The sequence below is a fragment of the Pollachius pollachius genome, assembly GCF_949987615.1.
Source record: "Pollachius pollachius genome assembly, chromosome: 1".
NCBI classification, from domain to species: Eukaryota; Metazoa; Chordata; class Actinopteri; order Gadiformes; family Gadidae; genus Pollachius; species Pollachius pollachius.
Window position 1 is genome coordinate 20,364,469 of NC_136934.1, and position 16,843 is coordinate 20,381,311.

A 16,843-nucleotide genomic window follows, 5' to 3' on the forward strand; every position below is an offset into this window, starting at 1 on the left:
CGAAACGCACCTTCACTACTCCACCAAGCCGCACCGAACCGACCTGCACCCTCCGGTGGAAATGCGCAAATCCTGTGTACTTTGCAGTTTCATAAATAAGACATGCTGAATTTTCAGTTTTATAACTGATTTTTTAATAACTGTCTTATTTTGTTTAAGTTACGGATGGAGTCTGGAGGTGATGTGGGGTACTTATTGTTTACTGTTTACATCTTAGATTACACAGTTCAGGCTGTTGCAGCTAGCTCAGGGCAGAGACTGTATGACACTAGGTGGTACAACCTGAGACAATAAAAAAAAATTGCCTTCTGCACTTTTGTTTTTTCTTTTCCCTTCATTGTACCGAACTCGTACCGAACCGTGATGTCTGAACCGAGGTATGAACCGATCCGTGATTTCAGTGTACCGTTACACCCCTAACTGCAGTTTGTCTGAAACCTCTCCCTTCATTTTCGATTTCCATGGGGCGTCACCAACGGGCCCAGACCAAAATGCTTCTGGACCAATTGGATAGGCCAACAACCAATCATTGGCAACTAAACGGGTGACACAGCAGCGAGCGGCTTACGAATTGTACACAAGCAACATGCTTGCTCAACAAAGCTTTAGGTGCAGTAGTGTTTTCTTCTTTTACTGAAAACATGCCGTCAAATTCGTTGAATACGGTCTGGATTACGGAAGCAACGTACCGTTCTACATCAGCGTGAGCCAACTTTGTTGTTGTTTAAAAAGCCTCTACGGCGCTCCTCTTCACCGTCATCGTATTTACCCGCCTGATATTAGATTAACGGTTCGATTGGTCTGTCTATCTGGTACCGGGCAGAAAGGTTTTTGTCTGCAGAGCAAATGAAACGTGAGCTCATGATATTTGTCTGGTTCGCAGACTAGTTATTTGTAGGGTAATTTTATAAAGTTTAGTATGATTTTGTTTTGACAATGGATAACAGTGCTTGGCTAGCCCAAATAACACCATAGCTGTAAACTACCACACATAACATTATCTATAGCTGTAAACTACCCCACATTCCATTATCTATAGCTGTAAACTACAACCACATAACATCTACAGCTGTAAACTACCCCACATAAAATCATACATATTTGTAAACTAACCCACATAACATTATCTATAGCTGTAAACTACCCTACATTACATTATCTACAGCTGTCTGGGTAGTTGACTGATCTAATTGTACGTTAGCAAGTTCCCGGAATGTCACTTGCCTCAACTTCATTAGTATGAAGTGACAAAACACCCATGTTCCCATGCTACTTCACAATGTCTTTAGACTACTTATTTTGTTATGTTTTTCATCTAGCAACCCCTCGTGTCAGAAATTAAATTTCATACCTTTAATCTTCTCACCAACTCATTTGCAGAATTTGCACTATGAGCTTGAAAAATGAGGCCATCAAAGCACTAAAGGGCTGATTATGGTCACGCAACGCAAAGACCACCCAGACGCTCCGACGCAGTCGTAAACCAGTTTTGGTTTTAGTGAGCGGACCATTCACAGCCCTTGCTGCTGCGTCGCCTCGACGGAAGGTTAAAATCTTTGGTAGGCACAAGTCAGGCCCTTGCGGTGGACGCATAGAGGGTCCGCAAGGACCTAATGGGTCCGTAACCTCCTTGCGTTACGGGAACGTGGGACCATAATCAGCCCTTTAGGCTATACACTCACTATGTCTGCTGGAGTGGAGAGTTCGGTCAAGTATATAAAGTACACAGAACATGTTCGGCTCTCCTTTCCATTTCTTACCACCTCCCTTCGTCCCACTCTGCTCACAGCATCTGAGCTGAACAGGAAGTTAAGGAAAAGCAATTTAAGTATTGTAGATTTGTTATACATTTTAATCCAATTGTATTTATATATTGTAGTTTGGGTCGACTTTTTGAAAGACTGCTCTAGGTATTTAGGAGCTTGGAATGCAGGCCTTTCTTCTTGGCTGTCATTTTGTCATGAAATGCAACACAAAAGAAATCCAAATAGCGGCATTGATAGGGTAGTGTTTGAGGTAACTTTGTCACTCACGCTTTACGTTTAAGTACAGTGCTGTCTTTGCTGTGTGAGTGCCGCGTCAGCAAAAGAACGGCCATTCCTTTGGGTGGTGTGGCTAAAGGTTAACAGAGGCTACGCTTGATCGTCCACGCTTGTCTGGCCAATGATTTTCATTGTGTGTGTGTGTGTGTGTCCCCACATCGTCTTATCACCCACCTGCTCTGAGCGAGCCCCCTTGTCAACGCCAAACCCAGGGTAACACATGCAAACAAAGATGGTAGCCGCAATTCGATAACACGCCAGCCACAAACTGTTGGTTTCACAAAAGCAGTGACCTAAAATTGGGCCACGTGTACCGACAGGACATGCTCCCCCACAAGGCCAAGAGAGGGAGAGGGAAAGAGAGGATATGGAGAGGACCAAATGCACCCACTCAACTCGCCTCCCGGGTCATATACTTTCACTGTAGCATACCAGAGTGGAGTGCAGCACCACTCTGGTATGTTACCAATGGGGTACCACCTGACTTCATCTACAAAGGCTGCATACTCAAAGTGACGAGTGACTACTTACTCTGGCAAGTAGTAACACAAGGAGTTCCCGTAACTAGTTCTGATGGTTACATTAACAGGGCAAGTTACATTAACAATGTTAACTGCAAATTCCAAAGTGTGCCAGAGTCTCCCCCCCTGCCTTCCCAGTTGACAGGAATAACTTGAGAATTTAAACCATCTTGAACCACAGTGTATCGGACTGTCGTTTTGTAACTTAGACCACGTATCAGGGATAGATGCACACCCCTGATATGTCAGTTTTGGAATATCAACTATGCCCAACAATAGATTCTCTGTTATTTTGCGATGATCACTGAATGAACATGAGTGAATTTTATTTTATTATTAAGTCAGAATATTAATAAACAGGCCAATGCATGGAGATTATTTTAGCCGTTTTATGTGGTGAGCATTGATTGGCCCCTTTAATTGGCACTCCAGTAATTGTAGATGTCTGATGTCTCTCCACATGATTTCAAGATTGGATGATTTGTGGGATTCCTCTCATAATGTACAATCATTCTGGATGGCAAAGTAAAATCAGATTAGCATTGACCCAGCATTGAGCCCAGTGTTATTTATACAGTTTTGGGATTATTACTCTCAAGGACTGAATTGTCAATATCCTAGAATCCTTGAGGAGGATGGATTCAAATTGAAAGCTAATATCCTGTATAATGACACTCCAGTGCCTAACCGCTATAATTGTGTTAAACCACAGGCCACTTGCTACATTTACTTAATAGTTTGCTCAGAAAGAATGACTGAATTGAATTTTGAGGTTGGATTTTGTCAGCAAAAACCACAATGCGTAGACCGCTCAATAATGATCTTGACATCTGTATTCACATGCGTGTTTCTGCGTTCCACTCTGGTAAGCTACAGTGACATTATACAAGCTTCGTAGGGGATGAGAAGCAAGTGGCGGTACATGAACAACGGAGGGGATGTGAGTGGGTGCATTCTGTCCATGTTAGATTTCATGGGAGCACACTCTTGGCAGTACAGTGTGGACCGTCCTGTGGTTTGGAGGGGTCTTGAGTGCTTTCCCTGCTGTTTTCCTGCTCAATGTAAAGGAGTTTCCGCTCTCCCCTGCTCTTTTCACTAGTTGTTATGCTGCTGCCATTACCTCCTCCTTCCCCTTGTGTTCTTCATTAGCGTCCGATGCTGTTGTCAACATGCTGGCTAGAAGGGAAACGACTCACCAGAAAGACGTGGGACTCGGGGCTTTAGTCCCACACAGAGCCATCATCTCGGCGCATGCCTCTGAAAGCAGAGGCGTTGTAAATCGGGCATTGCGGCTTTGGAAATAATTCCCTTTTTATCCTTTCAATCAAACGAATGTCACACAAAAGACAGTGCTCGCACTGTCGGGCTCTGACTGGCATCGCATAATTTATTCTTTGCTGTGTTTGCGTTTGATTTGAACTTCATCCCACCACTGACATGGGGGACGCAATATCATGAGAACCAACCATGGACATATTATAAATGTGTACATTATTCTTCTGTGAAACGATTGATAGGCCGACAAATTGTTCCATCCCTGCCTGTACTCGGCAGTTCGTCCTCTTTTACTTAAGTATGATGTCATAGTGATAAAGATTGGACGGTTATCCGTAGAGGCATTGCCAAATGTCCTTATTGCTTTGTCAACTATTGAAGGATGGCTTCAATTGATATTTAGTGATTCTGAGACTATTGTCGTTGATTTTCTGTTGATCATTACATGGTTAAAACGATGTCGTCCCCCTCCCTCATGCGACCCAGGCAGTTGGTAGAGATGTTTTGAAACGGCTAGTTTAATCCAGCTTTTGGAATAATACAATTGTATGCATCAAAAAGCCCCGCTCTCGGAGTCTGTTTATCAGTGCTGCTATCTGGTTGATCTGCGTGAAAGCAGCGTGAGAAATGAGAGCGATATGGCTGAGCTAGGGAGAGCAGGGGCAGCTAGCTCTGTGCTTCTTTTTCCAGTAATCAGGATCCAGATAGATAAATCCATTATGGGACCTGACAGGGTGCCACATTCCTAAGCTGTGAGTCCTAGCAGCCCCCCGCCCCCCTCCAGTTCTGGAGGGTAGGTCTTTCTCTACCTCGGATTCAATTCCAACAACAAAAGCATTCTGCATCTCAGACCCATTACATTAGGTTCCCCCGTTCCGCCTTATTACAACGGCCTGCAGCTCTACACTTTCAATGGAATTCTCTCTCAAACCAGACGGGGCTCGGCAGAGCTTAGTGCCGTCACAAGACACATTTATTCCCTTCTTCGTAATCCACACGGAAAACCCAACCGTTAATTTCAGTGTATAAGTTCTCGTCTGCACAATTATTTAAATGGACGTTCATCCACCGTGGTGTCGTGATAGTGGGAATAGTGCATCTGTGGACTGATTGTGGTCCACACTTACTGTTTTAGGGTGTCTCTAAAGGCGTACGCCGCAACAAGTTTGTCGTTGAGCTGCGGCTTTTAAGTAAGCCACAGTCGATGCTACAACACAAAGGGGGAAGGACGAGACGCCGCAGCCCTGATTGAATGGCTGTTAAGTCACACTCCTCTTCGGGTGTGTGTGTATGTGTGCAGCCGTTCTTCCTAAAATGGAGGTGGGGGGGGGAGGTTATACGAGGGAATGATGTATCTGCTAGCAGACAGGAGCAGGATGATGAGAGGGAGGGAGTGAGTGAGAGAGGAAGGGAGGGCTGTGCAGGGGAAGCACGCTAGAGTGAGAGGGGGGGGGGGTGACTGGGTTCATTCTCAGTGCTGGCTGTGGGCCAGCGGCTTTGCCTGTTGATGTCTGTAGCGGTGCCAGTGCATGTGTGTTTAGCCTCCTGTCTGGAAGGCCCCCTGCTCGCCTTACTGTTTATGTCAAAGCTCTCTCATTGTATTGGCTCTCATTTTGATTCTCTGCTCTCCCCCTGCAGATCTTGTGACTGCCCTCAAACCTCTCTCCCTCTCAATCGCCCTCTCGTTCTCTATCATTCTATTTTTGGTAACATTTTATATTCTCTTCCCTTATCATTGTCTTTCTTGTCTCTTTAATAGTCGTTTCCATATCTCTCTCTTCAATTCAATTCTGAATTGAATGTACTTGCCTATGGCCAACTTCCTCATCTAGATGGTAATATCGTTGCTTTATGCCTGGAAACACAATATTATAGCTATCCTGGTCACCATGTCAGGGTAGGCAATCATTGGTTGTTATGAGTTTCCGGGGAGGAGGGTCATGAAAGTGTCAATCATGGCTGAATAAGCACGATGTGTAATGCTCTTGTGTTCTTAAAAGAAAAGAGAATAGACATGTGGACCGGTTCCTGGGTGTGACCAAGGACACACAGTTTGGGCTGTCCAGCCCTCGAAGAGAATTTGAGTTGACAAATGTGTCAACATATCAAGAACATAAGCTAGAATAACCTAGCTACCAGGTTTGCTGTATGTTACCACCAGGTCTCATAACGTTTAGGGAGTTTTATACGCCGGCAAAGGAAGATACAAGGTATTTTTTAATACGGGGTGGCTTCAAGATGACTATAACCGAAATCAATAAAAGGTCAAACACGGAGGAGTTGTCAAACTAGGGAGGAAGTAGTAAATAGTTTGCGTTGCTAGACGGGGGTGGTAATCTCTGTTCTTCGATTATGTCACTACAAGTTGTACAGCAAGGCATTCGTTCTTCCTGACGTTCACATTTGGCCTGATTCAGGCGTGCAACGCTGGTTTCATTTGAAGTTCTTTGTGCCTTAAGTATATTGCCATTGTTGTTACAGCTTCAAACTTAACAGATAAGAAGAATCAGCTTTTCCATGCATAATGTCTTTCTTGTGATCTTACTCGTTTGTGTTTTAACTCCAATGTTCTTATTCTGGATGGTGGTGATCGTAATGATAATGCAAACAAACCAGGGCCACATTTAGCTTTGTCTCATGCAGTCATTTGCCAGTGAAATCAAACGTCCCTGTGTGCCTGCCAGCCAGCCGGGAGAGATGAGCAGAGAGTGGCTCTTTGTGTGTCTCTAAGAGGAATGCAATTTGAACCAAACAAAGGAGACTGGTACACTGTCGCTCCACGGTTACTCATACTGCCCTGCAGGTCACAGTTAAGTCTGGTTGTATTTACCGCTGTAACCATGCAGGCGCCACTATGTGTGAAGGAGTCTTGGGCATTTACTTTATTTTATTTTCATTAACCTCAGTTAACCTCTAACATCAGTAGGCCTCCTTCTCAGGTTTTTGCTGAATAAATGACGTACCCAAAATAAGTTCAGTATGTCTCCACAACTACAAGGGCTATGACATGTTATCTCTGTACCAAAGGGAAGATAACACCTGTGAGATTGTTGAAGTAAAATAATGAATACGGAAAACATGCAATATGACTGTTGATATGGCTAAGCAAATGTTAGTGTGCCGAATTCTAATTAATTAAAAATAAACAAATGGGGATGTAAATAACTGAAATGTTTCATGGTCGAATTATCAGTGGGTGGTATGAAGGAATATTCTATGTCGGCACACATTCACAAAAGAAATCACTTCTGCTCCTTCTTGTATAAATAGTATTGCACATTTGATTAAGTTTACCTTTATTGATGTCACTGGCACTTTTATGGTAATTGATTTTCTGTCTTTTTTTTTTTTTCTTTCTTTTCTGTCATTAGTACCGTCAGTCTATCGTGGGTTTACTTGTTTACTTGCAAGCTGCGTTACTTGCTGCTGTTTTGGGGAAGTTGTGTGTTAATTACAGAGGTAAGTAAGGTAATAATCTAGGTTTGTGCTTGTTTGCTACGACTACTTACCCTGATGACCATTAGTGTACATCCGTTCCTGGTTTTTGGTTACTAGTTATGGTCAAAAACCACAACAAAAACAGTGAAATCTCAGCCTTCATATGATATATAAGCTGACTTCAAAAAGATCGCCATTGGTCTCATTGTTTTGAAAGACAGTTTTTATTTCATTTAATTGTATGTCAGACAGTTATGAAGTAATGCCAATGTTCATTTCTTTAAAAAGTTATTATTTACTTGCAAATTCTAATGTAAATGAGCATATTGGCTTTTACGAACTTCAAGTTGAATCACTCAAACGCAAATCTCTGAAAACAGCAGTGTTCTCTTTCTTAAAGGTCTTCAGGTTTTTAAGTTGGTTACTCACATTATACAAATGGTTTCCAACAATGATCAAACCAAGAAATATCTGTAGTTTTATTCACGGTAACTGTCGGTTAAATTTGGTGGCATGTCAATTGTGGCGTAAGCCCTTATCCCCCTAACTTCTGGGGAAACAAGCGAGAACATTAATCTATATATTTCAATATAGATTTAGCTTACTACGATGTGCTAGCTGGGAACACCACATTGATTCAATCTAGCTCTATCTGCCAAAGGAGAGCCCGTCCTCTCTCTGCACACTCTGAATCAGAACAGGATCATGCACGGAAGGAAGGGTTGTTGTTAGCTTTTCCCTGCAGAATAGACGGCTGGCCGAAATCATTAATAGAATCATTCTCAAATCCACAAATCGCTGAGAGGGATGCCAGAAATCCCCCAAAAATGAAAAACACTCGTGGATTGTCATTTGTAGGCTAGATTTGTTTGGTAGGCGAAAAAATAAATAAAAGCATATGAAAAGTGCTTTTCAGGTCAGTTTAACCTGTATCCTATATGGTCCTGGCATGTTACGGCGGTTGTGGTAGTTATATCCGATCATCTAAATATATGGCCTGTTAAACCCTTTGAGACTGTTCCCGTGATTAAGGGCTATACAAATAAAGTAATTGAATTGATTCTAGACTAATTGGCATAGCCCTAACACACACACGCACACACACACACAGACACACAGACACACAAACACGTGTGCGTATCACTGTGGAGGACTGTGGCAGTTCTCCCATCCTGGATGATTTATTTTTGTCTTAACCTGCTCTGACATTGGGGATCAGCATGTTGGCCTCCCTCTTAGTCGAGCCTGTCAGATTTTAGTTCACCCTGCCTGTCCGAGCATGCCACCGACCCCTCCGCCCCCCACCCCACCATCAACGCTGCTGAAACATGAGCTCGGAGAAACTAGTGTCATTGCCGGGAGGCCCAGAGAAATGACATGCGTCCTAATGCCTCTTTTGGCAGCCCTCCCCCGGAAACGGTTCGATTGCAGTTGTACTACTACCGTACACACACACACGTACATACGCACGCACACACACACTCAGCCTTTTAGAAGCGCCCGTCCACGTCAACCTAAAAAAAGAGACTGTTGTGCGAACGCTGACAAGAAAATTTGGAACGCCATTTTTCATCACTATTCATGAATGTTTAGGTTGGACGTCCTCTGTTGGGCTCGCGGTTCTGCAAGGGGGACCTCCATCATGTTAATGGGACATTTACTTCAACCGAACCATGTAGGGAACTTCATGGTTACCCTAATAGGATTTTGGTTGTCTTGGTGTCTTAAGGTTTCTTTATGGTCGTGGGCTGATGCTTTCGCATACAGAGGGCGCCTGCCTTCTGGGTGAAGATCATTTTCACGCCATATATGGGGTACTCATAGGGTCCTGTGTTGGATTTGCATTGGAAACCCATATATGGAGTGCTCATAGGGGCCTATGTTGGGTTTGCATAGGAAGCCCATATATGGAGTACTCATAGGGGCCTATGTTGGGTTTGCACCATGTCATGAGTTAAAACAGTGCACGGCCATCTCTCAATCGATCATTGAGTTATTAATGGTGCTGCTGGATCCCTGGTGCTCTGGCTGGCTTACCCACCACTACAGCTGTCTGACTCAGCTGGTCCCAGGCCACCAGCAGACCAGTCGAGGGGACAGTGGTCTCATTCAGCGAGACAGGAAGAGGGCAGTCTATACAGCAGGTGCACCCATCCAACCTGGCAGAATAGTACATACACTGTCATCATGACACACAAACGCACACACACACACACCTCTAGCCAGAAAACATCACACGGATGCCAAGCAAGCGCCACGCTTACAGTTTTATGGGCTGTAGTTAAAAAGCGATTAAGGTTCTTCCAGTCCATATCGCTGTGTCCCTGCATCTTTGTCAGCCTCGTTCTCCCTCTCCCTCTGCAGGTCGCTGGCTCCTGTATTCGGCCGATGATGTACTGCGACTGATCTGCAGCCCCTCCCACTTCCTGCCTGTAGAGGAAGCGGCTCTGCCAGCATGTCTTCTCATCCCCAGTCGGTGCCGCAGGGCCGGCGGGCGGTGGACACGCGCCACCTGCCCAACCCTGCCTCACTGCCCCTGCAGCTGCAGCGGGCACACACGGTAAGCACCGGACACACACGCACACACGGTATGCACCGGGCGCACACACACTGTAAGCCAACGGACACGGGCGCGGACATGCCATCTGCAGCGCTGCTCCCAGTGAGGGTGTATAGGTCCAGCCAAGGCAGTCAATGTGTTGTCGATGCAGCTGATGTATTAACTGATGGCAAGCCTTTCTATGCTAAATCACTTGTCAGCTGTGAAGCTGCTTTTTTTCCGGGGCAAGATAAAAAAGACAGAGGCAGTGCCGGCGAAGGCTGTACATTTGCAAAGCGAGGTTCGCAAAACCGCCATCAAGGGGAGCATTTCCATACACAAATCCCAATTATCCAGAGTTGATTGACCAGCAATGGCAAAGTCGTTGCAGCTTCGTAGAAGATGCATTGAGTGCGTCAAAGCTTGTTTGGCGGCCTCTTTCTTCTTGGGTGAGAGAATCCACGGGGTAGCCAAACCCCCCCCCCCGAACACACACAGACACACACACACACACACACACACACACACACACACACACACACACACACACACACACACACACACACACACACACACACACACACACACACACACGCCCTACATTACAACAGCTGCACACCCAGCTAATCCTTCCCCTGGCCCTCATCATCACATTCAGCAGGAGATGAGGGTGGACAGGCTGCATTCCTCCAACCTGTCTGAAATTGGTGAAAGGGCCACATTATCCGCTACGTGGATTAGTGCTCCTGGGGTTTTTTTTCATCCATAGGAAATTGTAAGCAGAGAAAGAGAAGAGAAGAGGGGACTGAACAAGAAAATAGCATCCGAGGCAGGGAATCAAAACGCACCAGGACTAAGAACCCATTTTCTTTGAGGACATCCCTCTGATTTCCTAAAAGAAGAATGGTTGGATGCAGCAATGGGTCTACTCTGATGGCTTGTTGGGACTTTGTGTTGCAGGAGGTGGGACTGGTGGACTACCACTCTCACGCCAGGGACTACAGCTCCCATCTGGCCCAGCCTCATCGCCGCCGGCCCTCCCTGCTCCCGGAGTTCCAGCCAGGGAACGAGAGGTAGGCACAGCCCCTTTCATCACATTCAGCTGCACATCTGCAGCTTTTAAAGGGTTGGGTTGCTCTTTGTTAGAGCGGAGGGGAAGGAATTGCACAAGTTATTAGACCAGTATTGTTATACAAAGGATTGGGAGTCTACCTGATTCTTTGCAAACATTCATCTGCAAACGTTTTACTTTTTGGTCAGTAAAGACTAAGGCAAATTAAATAATGCATTCAACCTTTATTGTGCTTTTCATGATTTCTGGTTTATTGATATAGCACATATTCAGGTTTTCTGGCATAACAAACTAAACTGCAGTCAATCAGTGTATCATAATCTGTCTCTATTTTCTATGCTATGTTAAATAAACAGTACTTTTCTAGCCGTTAACCCAGAGTAATCTTTGTATAAGTGGCACATGATAGCCATTCCTCTGTAATGCAGTGTTAAACAGCTTTGCAGGGTAATGGGGTATGCATCCCGCCCATCAACTGGCCCGCACTTACAGGCACAGTGTTGTATGTACATGGCCGTCCCTCGTGAGACTGGGGTCTTGTACCTAAGTCTTAAATGAAGTGCTATTTTCATGCTTGCTTTAGATTAGAACCCATGCACTTTATATTCATGTTTCAATTTTGCATTCGACTTTTATTCTCACTGTGTACTTGGCATGGGATCATGTCGATCGAGAACCTTTTCACAGCCTCTTTTTCTATGCATTGGTTTGCTGTGCATTTCTTGCACCCTCGCCTCTGGAATGCTATCAAGACACATTGGCAGACAGCAGATGGTGGAGCATCCCAATATATAGCCAACTGGTGTTTTGTGTCTAGGTCTTCAGCTATCTGTCAGACGGGATTATGTGAGAGTTGTCTTATGTTGTGAAGCACAAAGATGGGTGATGATTTAGTCAGCCGGTGGCTCACATAGCCTTACACAAGGTCATGACATTTTTAATGTTTTGTGTGTTTGTGCGTATTCATGCATGTGTGTGTATGTGTGTGTGTGCTAGGGAGGCCACAATTATAGATTTTAATAGTAAGATTATAGTCTGAGGAATAGTGATGGTTTCACAATTATTATGCATTAATTTATTTCACAACACTATGGCTGTATAAAATCACATGCGTTCTTTAGTTGTAATTTTCCCTGACAAAATCTCTTGGGTGGCTTGTTGTCCGTTTTTTAACCGTCTTTTGAAACATAAATAATACAGTATCTGTGAAGATAAATAACAGTGCATTTCCCTTCTGATTCAAATAAGGAGTCAAAGGCTGCAAGACCTGTGTCTGCATCAGTGCCTTTTTTACAAGTCCTTTCACTTCAAGAAATGTGAGCCCTACATTTTCAGTGCTCTCTTTACCGTTGAGGAGACAGGTTTGACCACCCGTTTGTAGCTTTAATACAAAACGGAAACATTGGTCAGAATTTAAATTATAGTTTTACTTTAGAATCGAGATGTTCTAGGGTTGATGGGATTGCATTTGATGCTGCAAACCTATTCTTTCTTGCAGTGGTGATTCGTTGTAACAATCCAGATGGGCTCTTCTCCATCGTGTTTGTGGTGGTGGAGGTGCTTTGCGTGGTTGCTGGAGGCCGTTCTGTGTCTGGAGGTTCTTGTGTTGTATGTGCAGTTGGTTCATCACTGCATGCCTTGACTGTGTCCCCAAGATTCTCAGCAGAGCTTCCCCTAAAACCCTGCATCCACAAAACTAGATGTGTTAAGCAAATTCTTCCTTACTGAGCTGGCTTACTTCCACCAGGCCAGTGATGTCATTGTCTTTAGGCATGAGATGCCTATTGTTTCTGTATTCTGCCAGCACCCCACAGATGGCCCTGCTGCTGCATTTCAAATGTGGATCCCCCCTGCTGACCCCATCGTGAATCAGTGCAGCCCCAGGGATGGTCAATTCTGCCTGCTTCTTTTGAAGCTCTCACTCAGCTTCAAGAAAACCCCTGCACCAAATGTCTCCATGCTCTGGTAGCGGGTTTACAAGGAAACTTTTCAAAGGCTTTCTTCATGTAACTGGCATTGTCTGTTGTAATTCCAGACAGACTCTCTTTCTGTATCTTCCACTCCTGGAGGGTGTTTTCCATCATTTCAGTGATATTCTCTGCGGTGTGGTCTTGTGGAGAAGACATTGTCTCAAAACACTAGGACTTAAGTGGCCAATCAGAGGATATATGCTGAACTGTAAAGCTCATAAAGGGTTCACCACCACCACGGGGACTGGTCCACGGGTCTGTAGTTGCATCAAACCACACACCCTCTGCTAGCTGTTGCTCCACACTGGCTCATACCTCCTTGCTACTTGCACATGTTTGGGATTTGGTTTGTGGAGAAGTAGATTCTTGTTGTGGCACTGCCTTTTTCATTAGATGAAAAAATAAAGGTGTTTTTTTTAGGAAATGAAGCCAATCAATAGAAGCCAGAGAATTTATCGAATCAAATGTTGATGGTCAGATAAAGTTAGTTTTAAGACAGAAATTAAGTCTATGATAACTTGGTGGCATTTGCTGTTATTTATTTATTTTATAGACTAAATTAGTATTATGAAAAACAATCATTGCATTAATCGACTATAAAAATGTTGGATAGAGCCCTATGTGAAATATTTAGATAATGGTCTTGAGCCTTATGTGAATGACTGTACTATTTAAATGTCAACTATTGTTTACAGAAAGTTCCTATTTTCTTATTGGAGTAGTTTTATTTTGTATTACTTTTTATTCAACGTAACACAGTCACAGCTTTTCTGACTATTGTGAGATTTTTTTTATGTTTGGTGGTTTTATGTTCTATGCCAATTAAAAAATAAAAATAAATACATGTTGGAAGTAATCTATAGCTCAAGTCCCTCAACCTTGTATTATAATAAAGAGCAGGTCTCGTGTTTTAATTCTATAATTACATTTTCATTAAATCTAGTGAATATAACATCAAATCAAATCTCATTAGCAATATGTAAAATGAAAACGCAATGTTTTCCCTGAATCGTTCAGCCCTTGGTTCTGGGTAGCTAGTTAGTCATCAGCTAGACATTGGTGTTTTCCCTCTGAAACTCCCCACAGAACATTGTACCTCCAAGGAGTCAATTGTAAGAATGGTTTCGATTTTGTTAGCTTGTGGTTAATCCCCATTTCTATTTTTAGAGTGAGATGTGTGGGACTTTTAAGTAGATTTTACGCATAACATTACAAAACATTTAGGGAATTTAGCAGATGCTTTGATCAGAAGCGCCTTACATTAAGTACATTTGTCAGAAGAAAGATATATATTAGATATATATATATACAATATATTGAATTTCAACAAGTGCAAAACACATACAATTGCTAGGTTAACCCATGCCCCGTATATAACAAAGATAGTTAGGACACGATCAATGCGTGACCACAGTTTCTAGTCCAAATTTTTTGTTTGCGCAGGACCAACGTTTGGACTGTTGTGGGCATAGGTTGTAACTGCTCAAGTAAGATGAAGTTGATTGTCACAGGTTCACCTTCATGTGGACTGTTTTGGCTTTTGCCGTGTCTTCACCCAAGAAGTCTGCCACCTCTGTCCCTGTCACTTCCTATAGTACACCCAAGATGGCTGCTTCCTCACCTGTGCTTCCCCACCCATCTCCACACCTGAGTCAGATTACCCTCATCAATCTGCCTCATATACTGGCCCAGATCCAGTTGTGTAGTGTGTTTATGCATATCCTTCAAGCAATATTATTCTGATTTGATTCTGCCTGCTTAATCCTTCGACTACCTATTTACGATTTCTGATTTATCCACTTGTTTTTGACACCCTGAACTGCCTGCCTACCTGGTTTGTGACCTGCCTGTTATTGTACTTTGATGAAAGTAATTTTACGAGGCTTTCTGCCTCAGAATCCGTTCATTTGGGTTCCAGGATTTCTGAGTCCGAGACCGCTGAGCGGGAGAGGCAATCCACAGCCTACTCCTTGGTTCAACTTTTTTCAAAATAACTTAACCTTTTTAACCGGGAGGAGAAGCGGCCAGAGCACTGCTTAGCCAGGTTCAGTGTAGTCGATTATTCCATTGAATCTCGCAATGTAGCTGGTCATGTTTGTGGAGCAAAAGAAAAATAGTGGGGGAAAATAAGTTTTTGGCGGGCTCAGGGCCGATTTTCTACACCTCTTACGCGCGTAACGCGTTTGGTGTGGCCGTACCTTTAGGATGCGTTGGTGACTCTAGATCCTCCTATTTAGCTGTACATACTGATTGTGCTCTCCATTTGAATTGACGGGTGCCTCAGGGAGTGGAGAAAAGAGCAAGCCTTGATAAAAGCTCCCAACATACATATATGTTCTGGCTTGTGCTGTACAAGACTGGTCTTCAGGTGTTTTTTCACAATGGAGCCCTCTGTGTCACGCTGTATGCCTTAGAGCTGCCCTTCCTGTCACTATCTGTGACAGCTCTTCTTCGTAGCTCACAGACCTGTTATGTGTCCCGTCTGAGCACATAAAGGGGATGTACAATAAGGGCCTCCTCCTTACGCCTCCTTCAGGCATCATCCGCCCATCCTCATCTCATGCTGGGGCCGGGTTCTTCTCTTTAAGGACGAAGACACCTTCGCATTGATTATCGAGGTCTGAACACATCACTGTGTGGAACAGGTACCCGGGGGTCTCAACCTCCACTTTTCCCTGGGTTCTGTCATGATCTCACCTTGATGTAGACTGTTTTCCTTATTGCCCTGTGTTCACCCAAATTGTCTGCCCAAGACTAAACAACATGCCCGCCAGCAGTGCAAAATGGCCCAATCAAAATACCTACGCAATCAAAATAAGCTATGGAGGACAATGATGGTGTTAACTAAGAACATGGTTGGACAATCATCACCAAAGTTGGTGTACTTAAAGAATGATAGGTCAAGATATAGCAAGCTACAGCAAACTGTTATGTCATTGGATGCCTTGCTACAGGCTACAAATATGTAAGTAACAATCATGAACCAGTAAAGATCTACTGGATGGTCCTTCTTTGTTGACCAAAAAGCTATGGTAGAAGTTAAAAAACAACACGATTTAGAGAACCACAACCCCCTCAATGTCCATATTTGTTCACTTTACTTCTGGCTTCAAGGCAGTTTCTAAGTCTCACCGTGTCCGCCTTTTCCCATCTGTCTGGGATCAGAAGAGTGGCTTATTAAGGAGACCAAGTCACGTTCAGACACTGGTGTTGCACACCACACAAGCCCTCATAGTTAATCATTGCTGAGTGTAGTTTGACAGACGGCATCATTTTTAAAGGTATGATATGTTATGTTACTTGCAGCCATTTCATGAGAAAGAAATTACGTAATGTGACTAAACGTAACGTGAATATAGCTTTACTACATAATGTCTGGATCAAGCATGAATCAAGTCTTATAGATTTCCAATTGTGGTGAAGTCAACAACTGCCATAATCCCAGAAATACTTCACAACATCATCAAACTACGTCTGTTGTTGTTTTGAGTGTCCCCTAGCGACTATACTTGCATAATATACCTTTAATAGTAGGCAGTTCAATTATACATGTTATTTCATGGATACGTTTTTTTGTATTACATTTGTCTTTAGTCTTTTATTTCACTTGGGTCAGTCAGGGAGAGCTTCATCCAATAAATGTTTTGCTATAAAAATTAACAACTTGCAAATCAATATGAATATTTACCACATTGATATGAGGTGTTAATCAATTTAGCAAATGATTTGAGTAGTCCCATTGCCTTTTTAAATATTTCTGTTGTCATTTTGAAGCATGATCCTGGTTGGTGTGATGGAGGGCTTCTGAATTCATTGAAACAGTGTTTATTTGCAGGCCTTTGGCTGTATTTCACAGTTGCAATGGCTGTGCCTGCTGTTGGTTCAATACATTTTCGAACTCCAAACACCAAAGCCCTTGAAAATGGTGCTTTTATAATATAATCTTTAACATATAATTGTTAATTCAAGATCAACTGCAAAATCCT

At 43.4% G+C, this 16,843-nt stretch overlaps 1 protein-coding gene across 10 annotated transcripts in view; it reads left to right on the forward strand.

Annotated features, from left to right (window-relative positions):
* ncor2 (nuclear receptor corepressor 2) overlaps positions 1 to 16,843 on the forward strand; it is a 107,073-nt gene that overhangs the window by 13,570 nt on the left and 76,660 nt on the right. For all 10 annotated transcript variants that reach the window (XM_079739416.1, XM_079739414.1, XM_079739418.1 and 7 more), the window contains exons 2-3: positions 9,641 to 9,836; positions 10,776 to 10,888. In XM_079739416.1, the coding sequence (XP_079595542.1) occupies positions 9,732 to 9,836; positions 10,776 to 10,888 (218 nt within the window). In that variant the 5' untranslated portion in view covers positions 9,641 to 9,731. The remainder of the gene's footprint in view (positions 1 to 9,640; positions 9,837 to 10,775; positions 10,889 to 16,843) is intronic.